Source organism: Lolium rigidum, chromosome 5, assembly GCF_022539505.1.
Source record: "Lolium rigidum isolate FL_2022 chromosome 5, APGP_CSIRO_Lrig_0.1, whole genome shotgun sequence".
NCBI classification, from domain to species: domain Eukaryota; kingdom Viridiplantae; phylum Streptophyta; class Magnoliopsida; order Poales; family Poaceae; genus Lolium; species Lolium rigidum.
The window spans coordinates 2,993,467-3,007,120 of NC_061512.1; the positions used below are offsets into that span (position 1 = coordinate 2,993,467).

General features: G+C 47.4%; 1 protein-coding gene across 1 annotated transcript; it reads left to right on the forward strand.

The window, feature by feature from the left end:
- The first annotated feature begins 10,477 nt into the window (after positions 1-10,477).
- Positions 10,478-13,082, forward strand: LOC124652657 (cytochrome P450 81Q32-like). The gene is made up of 2 exons (XM_047191696.1): positions 10,478-11,410; positions 12,438-13,082. The coding sequence occupies exons 1-2, from the start codon at positions 10,481-10,483 to the stop codon at positions 13,080-13,082; spliced, it is 1,575 nt and encodes a 524-aa protein (XP_047047652.1). The 5' UTR covers positions 10,478-10,480.
- Positions 13,083-13,654: the final 572 nt, after the last annotated feature.

Genomic DNA, 13,654 nt, shown 5'->3' on the forward strand with positions numbered 1-13,654 from the left:
TGCATCTTTGGTGTCGTTTTGTCACACTTAAAAAGAGAAAAATTTCATGATATTGGATTGAAGGCAGCGCTGGGTTCTTCCAATCGCACCCACACGTGGGTCCACGACGGGGCGAGCTTCTCTTCCTTCACCCAAACTCCGGGCGTCTATGGGGTCGTGTCGAGGGCGCGGCAAGGGAAGCCACGAATATAGGTTGGAGGTCCTAGTAGGGAGCAGGTTTGTCAGAAAGATGGACGAGAAGTGGGTACGAACGACCCAGGATCTTAGGTACTCTGCCGCAACGATGACATCCACCAGGCAGTGGTTCATGGCGGTTGTACAACTCATTCAAGGGTACTTATTTATTAAAAAACAGTAATTTAGAGCATTTTGTGCAAAGATACAAATATGCAGGCGGGCGTTTTTCTATAAAATGTTATGATTGATTTCAGATCCCGTCCGCACGTTCGACATCCAAAGGCCCACGTTTGGTTTTCATGTTTCCTTTGGACATCGGTTTCCACTGGATCCTTTCTCCAGCAAGTAGTTGAATTACAAAATAAATAAATAACCTTATATATTGTTGAGTTACTAAAATTATAAAATCTTTCGATGTTTTCGATGTAATTTTCGAAAGTTTAAATTATGATCTCTATCATATCTAGGTATAGACTTTGATGGATTCGTGTAGGTACAATTCGTAGGTTCCTAGCTTTTTTTTTTTGGTTCGTTAGGTGAGAGTAGCAGGTTAAAAGCCTAGTAGTACAACAAGTCAAGCTAGTAAAAAAAATGATCATCGTCTGCTGAGAAGTCTTTCCGTACTGGCCGGCCTCTCTAGAGCAGAAATCCAACCCTCTTTCCCCACCACCAGCAACAACGGCGAGCGCGCCGAGGACCTCCACGGCTCCACCAGGCCGACCTCTCCCTTCCCCTCCACGAGCTCCCCGACCAACTCACCTTTCCTCCGGCATCGGCCCTCTCTCTCTCTCTCCAAGGAGGAGATCTTCTAGATGTGGGCCCAATTGGAGAGGATCTTCACGAGCTGCACTCCCTGTGTGTTTGATATTCGCATTGTGCTCCTCCTCTCCATTCTTTTGTAGTCTGAGGCGATATTGGTCCTCCAGATCCTTCTTTTCCCAAATTCTTGCATCTCCTTTTTTATTCTCCGATTTCCCAAATTCCTGATCCGGCAGGTTTGTTCCTCCTTTATTTGCCTCCGATACGATTCCCTTTTTTAATTCTTTCCGATAGATGCTGATGGTAGTTTCCAAGGCAACTTGCTGTAACCCAAAATCTCGTGTATATAAACTGCTCGCCCTCGGTATATAAAAGCGATGTGGGACTATTATAACACAAAAGAATACCTGTGCCTGAACGTGTTGGGCCGCACCGCAGCAGTAGCAAGAATCGGCCCAGAGATAAGGAGGCAGCGCCGAGCCATCGTTTGACGAACAGAAACAGAGCTAAACGAACCGGTAAGTAACATGGCGTGGCAGTTATGTGGTATTATGGAGATTGGTGGGAGGGCAAAATCGTCCAAAAAAAGTTGGACGAAAATTTTGGCAGAAACCTTAGCTCCTTTATTATTAGGTATAGAATACGGTAGGGAAAGCTCCTAGAGTGATTTTTTTTTCTTTACTATTAAATGGGAGTTGGTCGTTTGACACTCAACGTGTTTGATGGTCGTCATTAAAAACATCCGGACCATCCAATCGTCTTGACTCAACATCTAACCTGCATAGGCCGTCCGATCCTGGAATGTGGCTCCTGCTCCCCCAAGACGTTTCCTTCACTTCGGACGCTTGCCAAAAAACCCATATTCATTTATCATAAAAGCTTGCCAAAATCTCCATTGCTACCATTAAGTATTTGCCATAAACTTGTCCTGCCGCTAATCAGGCCAGCAAATCATATACTGCTTGCCAAAAATATAATCCATTCTAGAAATCAAATCTTTACTATTAAATGGGAGTTGGTCGTTTGACACTCAACGCGTTTGATGGTCGTCATTAAAAACATCCGGACCATCCAATCGTCTTGACTCAACATCTAACCTGCATAGACCGTCCGATCCTGAAATGTGGCTCCTACTCCCCAAGACGTTTCCTTCACTTCGGACGCTTGCCAAAAAACCCATATTCATTTATCATAAAAGCTTGCCAAAATCTCCATTGCTACCATTAAGTATTTGCCATAAACTTGTCCTGCCGCTAATCAGGCCAGCAAATCATATACTGCTTGCCAAAAATATAATCCATTCTAGAAATCAAATCAAATCAAATCACAGCACGGGTCCGGATTCTCATCTCCTGCAGAATAGGTCCAGCCAAACATATCTTTACGTACCAAATTCAACTCCCTGACCATCCCGATGACAGGAAACCTCATGTCCTGCTACCGAAGAAGATCGCCAAGACGGAAGTATCCGCCGCCAACGAGCCCCTCCGGAATAGGTCCGGCAGAACAAATCTTCACGGACCGAATTCAACTCCCTCTCCATCCCGACGATAGGAAACCTCACGGCCTACCGCCAAAGAAGATCGCCAAGACGGAAGCGCCTCCTCGTTTGATCTTCCGGCAAAGGCGAGCAAGCAGGTATCACGATGCTTCCGCCTCCCTATTTATCTTCCGTGTTTTTTTTTGAAACTAGGCAAGAGGCTTGCTATTCATTGATATAGGAGAAGAGAATGGCCAGTTTATGAGGGAAACCAGCCGAAAACCGAAACAACCCAACACAACACGCCGGCCCCGAGGCCGCGCACCACACGAGCCGACGGCCTAGCCACCCCAGTGGCCAAGGCCGACACCCTAAAACACCTCAAAATACAACAAGGCGGAGGCAAAACACGGAGCCGCCGCTCCGACAACCACACCGACCCCCGAGGCCGCGCACCACCTAGCCGAAGACAAGCCGAGGACGAAACCGACAGGACAGACAACACGAACAACAAACTTGCAGTGAAGGGCCTCCACAGTGATGCCTCCAACGAGGGGAGCGACGTCCGAGAGCGCCGCCATCACCGGCATCGGCCGAGGCCGATGCGGGTTTTCACCCGGAGCACACCGAAACCGAAGACGTGTTCGCCTGACCGCCGAGTCGAGGAATCCAAACCGCTCTTCGACGCCGACAACCAACTCGCTCCACAGCTCTCTCCGGCCGACAGAGCAACCAAGGCGAGGACCCCATCAGGCAAAACGACACCGGAAAGTGTCGCCCTCGCCCGATCCCGCGAGGAATCAGGGTTTCCCCTCGAGCACCCGGGCGGAGGCGCAAGAACACCACCACGACGACGCCTCCAAGGAGGTCACGACGCCAAAAAAGGCGCCGCCGCCGTCGGTTCCAGCTGCAGCCAGAACAAAACTTTCTCCCGGCAGAGAGTCGCAACCTCACACCCGCCGCAAAGGGCCGTCCAGACCAGCATCACCACCCGGCGCGCCGACTCCGCGCCACAGCCACCACCACCACCAAACCAGAGAGCTCCGTGAGCATGACCGACACCCACCGCACCTCGCGGAGATGAGGGCCGGGCTGCGCAGCATGCGGCCGACAGAGCACCGCCAAGGAGCACCGTGGGCGCCGCCGGAACGCCACGAAGGAGGGGGCGCCGAACAACACCGAAGCGGAGACTCGAAGACGAACGCCAACGCCCGCAGACTTGAGCTCCCCGGACCAGCCGCCGCGCCGCCCACGTGGCCACCGCGGCCGCCGCACAGCCGAGGAACCCGGGGCCGCCGCCCCGCGCCCATCTCCGCCGGAACGCCGCGCCAAACCAGGGTCGCCACGCCGATCCGGCCGGAGCTCCAATCGCTCGAAGGGGAGAGGCCCCTGCCCACACCGCCCGCGCGAGAGGAGGAGGACCCGCCGCCACCGTCAGCCGTGCGGCCTTCGCCCGGCAGCGTCCTCCGGCTTGAGTTGTTGATTTTTCCCTCCGTTGCCGTCCGATCGTTTAGGAAGCCAATAATGATATCCTCACCTCCAGCCGCATTTTGCTCATCATCTCTTTTTCGCTCGTCGATGGCCAGGGCTCGCTACACGTTTTTCACATTGCTGATGAGGCTGTTCGCGATGGTTGAGGCGAGCGTACGGGTAATTAAGACTTTTCACTTTGCCAGTTCTTCCGTTCCTCAATGTGCAAGGAATCTTATTAAATGCATTATCAATCTCAATCATCGAACTATAAGTGCCAATTCACTGTTATACGGCCGGAGATTTTATTTTGTTACATGAAAATATGAAATGGCTTTATTTGCATCAGAGTTTCAATGAATTTATCTTTTTTGTGTCTCTAGAGGATAACAATTGCAGAGACATTAGAAGATGAATGGTTCAAAAAGAACTATAAACCACCACAGTTAAGCGAAATGAAGATGTGTGCCTTGAAGATTTTGATGATGCATTGAATAGTTCTGATGTAATACAATCTGAATGTCGTTTCCTGGTATGTAATCTATTCCCCAAAATTTATTTTTTTAAAGGTCGCTTATTTTATTATCTTTGATTTTAAATTTCATAGAACATCTTGTGGCGGAGAAAAGATAGAAACCATAATCCATGAATGCGTTTGCTCTTATTTTAATGTCGCAGGGATTCAACATTGGAAATTTGTTGATAAAGTGATGGTGGTAGGTTCATATAACTGTTAACATATAATTTTCCCCAGATTGCACTTGTGATTAATTTACTTCTGAGTTCAGTATTTCCGATTGTTTGAATATTGTTACCGATGCAGTAACAAGCAGGGTAGTATCATGCCCTCTATTCACTTCACTTCACAGCCTCTTTTTATAAATCTAGGGCTCTAGGCATCTTCTTCGATACTGATTTGTACTATTAGAGAATATTGTTGGTTCGGAAATAATTTTATTCTTTGTTAGGTATTGGTAAAACAGGAAACATAATTCCCGTCCCAACTTACGCCACAAGTGATTGTGACAAAAATAGAGGAAACTTACAAACCTCTTGGTTTCAATGTGCGGAAACAAAATTAAACCAATGTGTGAAAAAATTATAAGGTATTATTGGGTTCCTTGTGCTTTCTTGCTGCAATTTGAGCAGTTCAGTGCGTACAAAGATTTCTATTTTCTACCTTCAAGATGAAATACACTGATTTCTATTTTTACCTTCCAGCTGAAGCTTAAAGGTGACAGGACTGGAATAAAAAAGCATTTATCTGTAGCAACGGATGCACCACCACCATTACAATGTAATTTACAGATCACTGATCATAATTAACTTTGTTACATCTATACTAACTTCATTGCACCAGCCATGGTGTCCGAAAATAGAAAATAATTAAGTTCGATTGAAAATGACACTGACGTTGCAAACTAAAGGTGTTGTTTTATAAGGATGCATCAAATATTTTTTTCACTTCGGATGTCAGGTTCTAATCATTCTATGATGCGTAGTATTCTAGAGAGTGAACATTTTATTTCACAACTATGTGCCTGATAATTACAGATCAATCTCTTGTAGGGTTTTGAGGTGCTCCATCACTCCATATGGTTGAGCTTCCTAAAACAGGGGGTGACACACGCCAGGGTTTGGCATTGGTGCTTGGTCAGCCAAGGGTGTCTTTGTGGTAGCAGTAAGTTCCTGCTTAAAATGTTTACAAGATGACAATATTGAACTTGATCTAGAAGCCCTTAAACTAGATCAAGTTCACTACACTAGATCGAAAAAATAACAAGGTAACTAGATGTCTAGAATTCTAACAGGATTTATATTTCATTGTATCATATTTATTTGAACTAAAGTAGCCGCTCTAAGTGTGTTCATGTGATTTTGAACATGAGATAAGCTCTAATGTGAGGGCAAAGTTCAAGGATGTGATCCAGGTTCAAAATAAGTTTTGTTGTCTGTGCAATTCAGTTCAGATGTAGGGGTCGGTGGGAGGAGTAAAATTTGATTCAATTAGAACAACATTGTTTGGTTGTTTGGTAGTGTTTTATTCGTGTGTCTCAAGACTTTAGTACTATCTTTTCTTTTAAATTGCCTCTTAGAGAAAGATACACATGACTTATTCTTGATAAGTCGGAATTTTATAAGATTATCATTTCCTGCTTGTGGATCTTCGTAATATTATTCATATGGATATTATCTTTCTTGGGTCAGAGTTGGGATTTTTTCCTTCTAATCTTTGGATATCTTTTTTTTTTGTCAGAGTTGGGAATTTTTCTAATCTTCGGCTTTCTGTCAATCTGAGGTATGATTATGCGATGTGTCATTAAGTTATTGTTAAATGGTGCATCTCTTATATGCTCGTATGTATTTACTTTGCTATACTTGGCTCATCATGTTAAAGAACATTGATTGTTGAGAGGTGACAGATGGCTCGGTTAACTCGTTTTTTTTCCTTCTTTTGTACCACAGATAGTCATCCTAGCTATAAGTTTTTGTAAACTATGTGGTTGTTTGTTGGTTAAAGACTACGGAGTGCATCAATTTTCTTGGCAACAGGTCTTGCCTATTATATCAAATTTTATTTATTTATTAATACAATTGTCCTATATGGTGTGGTTACGCTCTAAAGGTAAACTTGCAGCTGAAATGAAAAACATTAATTTGAAAATCCACATTTAATGCGGATTTTATTATATATTATTTACTTTGGTAGCTAAAATGCAAAAAAAATGTCGCCCTCTCTCAAGAATAAAAGATGTGAATGGGTGAATTGGTGAGTGAGGAAGCATGAATGACAAATGCATCCTTGTCATGACTTTGCGGTTATCTGTTTTGTGTGCATATGTGAGCGAGGGTGGGGATAGAGAGATAAGTAATCCATTCTACTTTTTGGGGTTGAATAGACGAGACCCGTAGCAACGCACGGGCATTCAACTAGTAATAATAAGAACCCAAATTTATGTCCCTTGAGACTTGAATCTGGATGTCTGGGTTGTACATCCACTTCTGACTCACTTCTTAGCGTGTTAGCCTGTTTCTCTTGTTGGAGCCGCTTGTCGGCCTTTTAGCGACCCCGCGTGGTCTTATTAAATGGGATCGAGTCCCCATGCGCACATTTTCACTCCACTTCGGTACTCCCACTGCATCGACAAGCCTATCGCCATGGCTCCCAAGAAGCAGCGGACGACGCACGCCCATGAAGCTCCATCAAGCCGCGCGCCCGTCTCTAGCCTCTCCCAGCCGGCCATCCTGTCTCAACGCACCTACATGACGGTGATGGTCGCACATGCTTGTTGGGAGGTCGGAACCCCGATGCAGTGGTCGTATGTTAATCTGCCCCACGGGTGGCACTTGGGCCCAGATCGGGTTCGGGTGGCACTTGGGCCCAGATCGGGTTCCGGTGCCACCCTTGCCGGCGTTCGGCTGCGCCCGTCGGGCCGTGATCTAGCGCCACCCCGCATTGCTCTCGCTAGAACTCCGCGACAACCCGGTGTACAAGGAGAGGGGTGCCCACATTGGGACCTCTGGTTCACCCACGAGCACGACACCCGCCGGTGCACATACTTCGTGTCGCGAGCGCCAGCTCGCGAGGCTCTGTCAGTCGTCAGTGTCATGGTCGTCCAGGAGGAGGAGGTGTGCGAGGTGGCGAATGCGCTAGCGCCACCACCATTGGAGGAGGAGAGATACGAGGAGCTCTGGGCCACAATATAGGCCTTCGACCTCGACGAGCTAGCGACGTGTCCGCACCTCGTTGAGGTATTCCGCGCCTCCTCTCACGAGGGTGTGGCGCGTGCGGCTGCAGAAGAAGCCAAGGCAGCGGCCTTGCTCCATATGGCGCAGGAGAAAGAGGAGGCCATGCTTTATGTTGTCGTTCGGGAGGAGAAGGAGGAGTGCGCCACGGCGAGGATCCTGGTGGCGGAGACCGTTGCTGGTGAGGAATCGGAGACCCGCGACCCCTCCTCACCCCCGATCTCCATGTGAGGAGACCCTCTGGTTGCTGTGGCCCGAGTCGCAGGTTGGGTCAACGGCATCCATCCTCAACAGCCACATAGCAGCCTATCCCATTGACATAAAGATCGAGAGCGACAACAACTTCGATAACTAGGAGTAGGGGCACCGGCTGCGAGCGGCGGCCAACCCAAACCCTGGCTAGGGTTTGCTTATTGTGATTTTTATGATAATCTTGCCTGTTTAGGGCTTGCTTTTGTAAATCTCGCCCAATATGGGGCACATTATTTCAAATACAAACCTAATTAGCTAGTTTGAGTTTGTTTTTACATATTTTTAATAATTTTTCCTTTTTGACCCATATGATTTGCGTGGTTACCTTGAGCACATCATGCGATCCAAACGGACACGATGACGCCGACTTATCCTTCTTTATCCATGCGGTGGCGCAAACAGATGAAATCGGACACGATTGAATCGGCGCGGAGATTGCTGATTTCGTAGAGTTTAAGGAAGTTTCATATAAATTTTGTCGAAGTTACGGAGTGAATCTCAAAGCAACGGTGTTTTGTAGAAGTTTCAGATGTGGTATAAATCTAAAAGTATAAGTCAGCGCTGAAAATTAAACAATCTGTTATATTGTGGCAGCAAGTCCTTAGCCAATAAATGTGGTTCGACATAAAAGTATCTTGCTAAATCCGGTTCAAAGTATGACAAAGACAAAATATATTTCTAAATGGATGTTGGCGACAAATCACCCGGAGACGATATTTTAGGCGATTAATTATAGTAGACTTTATTTATACCTCTGTCCGAAATATAGAACATATTACTAGTTCAGTCGAATGTCACTATCCATAAGTGACCAAGTAGTGTATATGAAGAGGCTTTTAACTAAGTTTCTACCCTATCTATGTACGTGCCCGGATGGAGGGAGTATTTTTTTTTCTAAATGGAGGTTGAAACAAAGATTAACCGAACGAGCTCACGAGCGACATCTAACGCATCACCAACCTTGATGAAGGGGTGGTCATGTCAGGGTTGTGCGCACTAGCCTCAAACCTACACACATCATAGTAAACACGGATACCTCACCAAACCACCAGACAATGAGCTAGACAAATCAATTCCACAAACCCTTGGCGTGCACCGTTGTACACGCTCAAGAAGTCACCGCCGCCATCTTCCACCGATCCATCTTTATGGACAAGGATCAAGGCACTGACCTTTGTAGGCCATTCGTCGATGCTGCCACGACACTAGAAAACGACACAGTCCCGCACGCATCCATCATCAAGCGCCTCCCACCGAGATCTCTCTGCACCACACCCCGGAGACCCGTCGTTGTCGACGCGATAGGAAGAAACCGCTCCACTAGCCGACCCCTCTAGGCGTCACGGGTTCTAAGACGATGTCCCCAAGAGGAAGGGCGACACCGAAAGTGGCACCATCATCCATTCCGGGAGACCTAGATCTAAAGGTTTCCCTCGAAACATCTTGGCCAAAGGCGATAGATCGTAGCAACGACACCTCCAACACGGTAACGACGTCTAAGGCCGTCACCATTGGAGCACTGGCTCTCATCGGGCGACCGCCTCACGACCCTCCCGCGTTGTAGCCTCAAGGGCCATTTCGTTCATTGTCGATCTAGTCTGGAGAGGTGATCACGCTGTCCGTCATGTTGCCGTGGTGGTGTGGCGGCCGCGCCACTCACATGCCCTAAGGCGTTGTTGGGCCGACTGTCGTGCGTGGGCAGGGACGGAGCTGTATATATGGTAATGGTGTCATTTGACACCAATGGATTATGAAAATCCTTTTCTATTTTAGCACTAAACATTGAGAGGAATCAAACCACTGCCATTTTAACCGAGTTTACCTAGCTACCTTTGTTCCATGGCTTGCACCCCGGAGATCTGATTCCGCCTCGCATGTCTCCTGTCTAGAGCTGGCCGCCATACTCGATCCGAAGGTCCCCCGCCACGAGAAGGCCCCGGGGAGGTGAGGGCGACGCGAGAGGGGCTAGGGTTTCACGCGAGCAACCTCTTGGGAGCGACACATGCTTATCTTTTAAAATTGGTTGGGGAGAATTTATCGTCCTAGCCTCAGAATCGTGTCTATATACTACATAGCTAGTACCACAACCAAATCGAGGTGAATTCTATTATTTCGTTTTCCCTAGCATTTCAACACTAACAAATGGTTTGTATTTTAAATAAAAGGGTGTGACTATTTCTCAGTTCTCAATGAGATGATGTCATTAAATTTCAGTTGTAACTCATGATTAGCAGGCATCACAATGCAAATAAAGTGATGTAAGATTTAACTGAGCACGAAGTTAGTTCTCATGTAGCTGAGAACTAGGAAATCCCTTAAAACATATGGATTGTTGCCATTAACCAGGGACCATGTCTAATGTGATTTCGATATTATTACTTATCAATTCCGATAGTACGTACTAACAGACTAACAGTCCCCATCCTTTAAAGTTAGCAGTCATCAGCAAATAAACAGAGAAACATTTCAATCATGCAACATGACCAATTGACCACCAAGTACCAACCATGGAGGGTCCATAGGTCATAAAACCCTACATAAACACCAAGATTTTTGTGAACTGCTCCATGCAAAGCACAGATGCACACCTTGTCTATGGAGATCTCGCTCATCCATGCCTCGTTCTTGCTTCCTCTCCTCCTCCTCCTCTTTTACTTGCTCTCCTGGCGTCAGAAGGTCCCAAGTAATGGCCGTGGCAATAAGATCCCGAGTCCGCCCGCTCTCCCGGTCCTCGGCCACCTCCACCTCCTCAAGAAGCCGCTGCACCGCTCCCTCGCGGCCCTCGCCGCGCGATACGGCGGTGGCCGCGACGGCGCCGGCCTTCTCCTCCTCCGGTTCGGCGCCACGCCTGTCCTGCTCGTCTCCTCCCCGTCCATCGCCGAGGAGTGCTTTACCGTCCACGACGTCGCGCTCGCAGACCGCCCGGGGTTCGCGTCGCGGCGGGCTCTGACCGGCGGCGACTGCCCCAGCATCGCCCTCGCCAGCTACGGCCCGCTCTGGCGCCACCTCCGCCGCATCGCCACCGTGCACGCGCTCTCCGCCCACCGCCTCTCGCTGACGACCGCTGCGCGCGACGCCGGGGCACGCGCCATGGCGCGGAAGCTGTGGCTCGCTGCCGGCCCAGACGTGGCCGTGGTCAGCGTCAAGTCCACGGCGTACGAGTTCGTTGTCAACGTGGTCATGGCCATGGTCGCCGGGAGGCGCATGCCAAAGGATGAGGTGCTCCGGTTCAAGTCAATGACAGAGGCCGCGTTAGCAGCGGCGGGGTCTGCCAACCGGCAGGATTTCCTGCCGTTCCTGCGGCTGCTAGACTTCGGGAGGACGGGGAAGAGGCTCGCCGGACTGGCAAAGGAGCGGCACGAGTTCGGCCAGCGCCTCGTCGACGAGTACAGACGGCTTAACGACCCTGCCATCACCGACGAGGCGTCCATGCCGACGTCGAAGACGGTGATCGGGGATCTCCTGCGGCACCAGGAGCGGTCGCCGGAATCGTACAGCGACGTGGTCGTCCGCACCGTCTGCCTGGTGAGTCATGACTCATGAGTGAGCGTTGTTTACTTATTTATTACGTAGACGTACTACCAACCGTTAACTTAGGATCGGACGGTGATTAGTCGTGGCGGAATGAGAAGCGTGGGTAGTAACTGGCCAGTTTTTCTTCTCCGTCCTCTAAAAACTGCTGCTCTTTTGAGTTATGGTATAAAAATGTTCAGGCCAGCCGCCGTACGTAATCCCGGTATAAAAAGTGTTAGTGTGTGTCAGTAGCTGTAAACTATATAATTATTTAGTGTCAATAATTCAGTGTTGCTGAAGTGTACATGTGATCGATCAACCACTACAAGTTTAAAAATGGCACAGGTTTGAAATAGTGTATCATAGTAAATAATGCGCACACATTTGTTTACGCTAGCTCCCATTTGTCGAGAGCAATCTGATGTGTACTACACTGGCCATTTGGTAGTGACAATAATTCATCATATACTCCCTCCGTCTCATGATACTTGTCTGAGATTTATACAAATTTAGATGTATCTAGATGCTATTTAGTGTTTAGATATATTTAGATTTAGATAAATCTTAGATAACTTTTATAAGGCAGAGAGTAGTATACTAGTATTAGTTAAATACACTGGTAATAGGGTACACTTTCAACAAAGATTATACAAAGCCCAAGTCACCATCCTGTAGTTGGCTCAAAACTTTTGAGCCAAAAGAATACATTTCAACTACTCCCTCCGGTTCATATTAATTGACTCTAATATGGATGTATCTAGACATATTTTAATTCTAGATACATCTATATTGGAGTCAATTAATATGAATCGGAGGGAGTAGTATGATTCCACTAACTGCATATATATAGTAGCTGTGGCATACGCACAAATTGTCGACAAGGCAATACAAGATGATAAGACTGTTACGTGCACATTGTGTTTATGTAGATATGTGTACAACCTATAGTAGAACTAAGTATTGTTTGCTTGGTAACTTTGTTATAAAACAACTGTGGAACCGATGAACTATAATTTTGTTTTGCAATATGATTTTGTAGAGCCTACTACAAGCTGGTACAGACACATCATCCAGCACGATCGAGTGGGCGATGGCTCTCCTGCTTAATAACCAGGATGTTCTAGCGAAGGCGACAGAGGAGATCGACAATGTCGTGGGCATGTCACGATTGCTCGAGGAGCGTGACCTCGCATGCCTCCCTTACCTCCGGTGCATCATCATGGAGACCCTCCGGATGTACCCCATCACACCTCACCTCACCCCGCACCAAGCTTCGAGTGACTGCATCATTGCTGACGGGCAGTTTGTCATCCCGCGTGGGACGATGTTGTTGGTCGATATATACTCCATGCAGAGGGACCCTGCCGTGTGGGATGACCCAAACAAGTTCAGACCCGAGAGGTTTTCTGTTGGCGAAGAAATCAGTGTAGGCGGTGGCGGAAAACAGATGATGATGCCATTTGGGATGGGCCGACGGAAGTGCCCTGGGGAGGGGCTGGCATGGAGGACGGTTGGGGTAGCATTGGGTATCATGATCCAATGCTTCAGGTGGGAACGGACACAAAAAGAGAAGATCGACATGAGCGAGGGATCAGGGTTCACGATGCCCATGGCTGTGCCGCTCGTGGCGGTGTGCCGACCTCGTGAAGAAATGGAAGCAGTTTTCAAGAGCATAAACAAGTAGGTCATTCCAACATCGTGAGCTCAATATTGTACCATGCATTGCAAGGGAAGCAAAACTAACAAAAACATTTCATTCACCACACTCTATGTGTGCGCATATTATGTGAATATTCAACCGAACTTGTCTGGCCGCAATCATACTTCACCACGCGCCCCATAAGTACATCATATCATCATGCAATGTTTTAGACCTGCAAATGCATGATCATTCATGCCCATGCTCACCATGCACCGTGAACTAGCTGGACTTGTCCAGTCTGCTCATTAGGCCAGCACATTGTTGGTACAAGTACAATATAATGCTTGATGCCCTATAACTATTACTTCATGCGAGAGTGGATAAATTAATAGAGGCCGAGCTACATGTAGCTCTTTATTTTTAAAAATTTGAAAATCATATTTTTAACTTTCAAAAAATTCAGAAAAAAGGATATGGATGTAGCCAATGATGAAATCTACAAACATGTAAAATCTCAATGTGAAATTCTTAGTACTTTAGGCTACACAAAAAAGACAAATGTGTAGATCCGAGAATAGTGAGTAGTGCATATTTCAAAACTATCAGATTTTGTC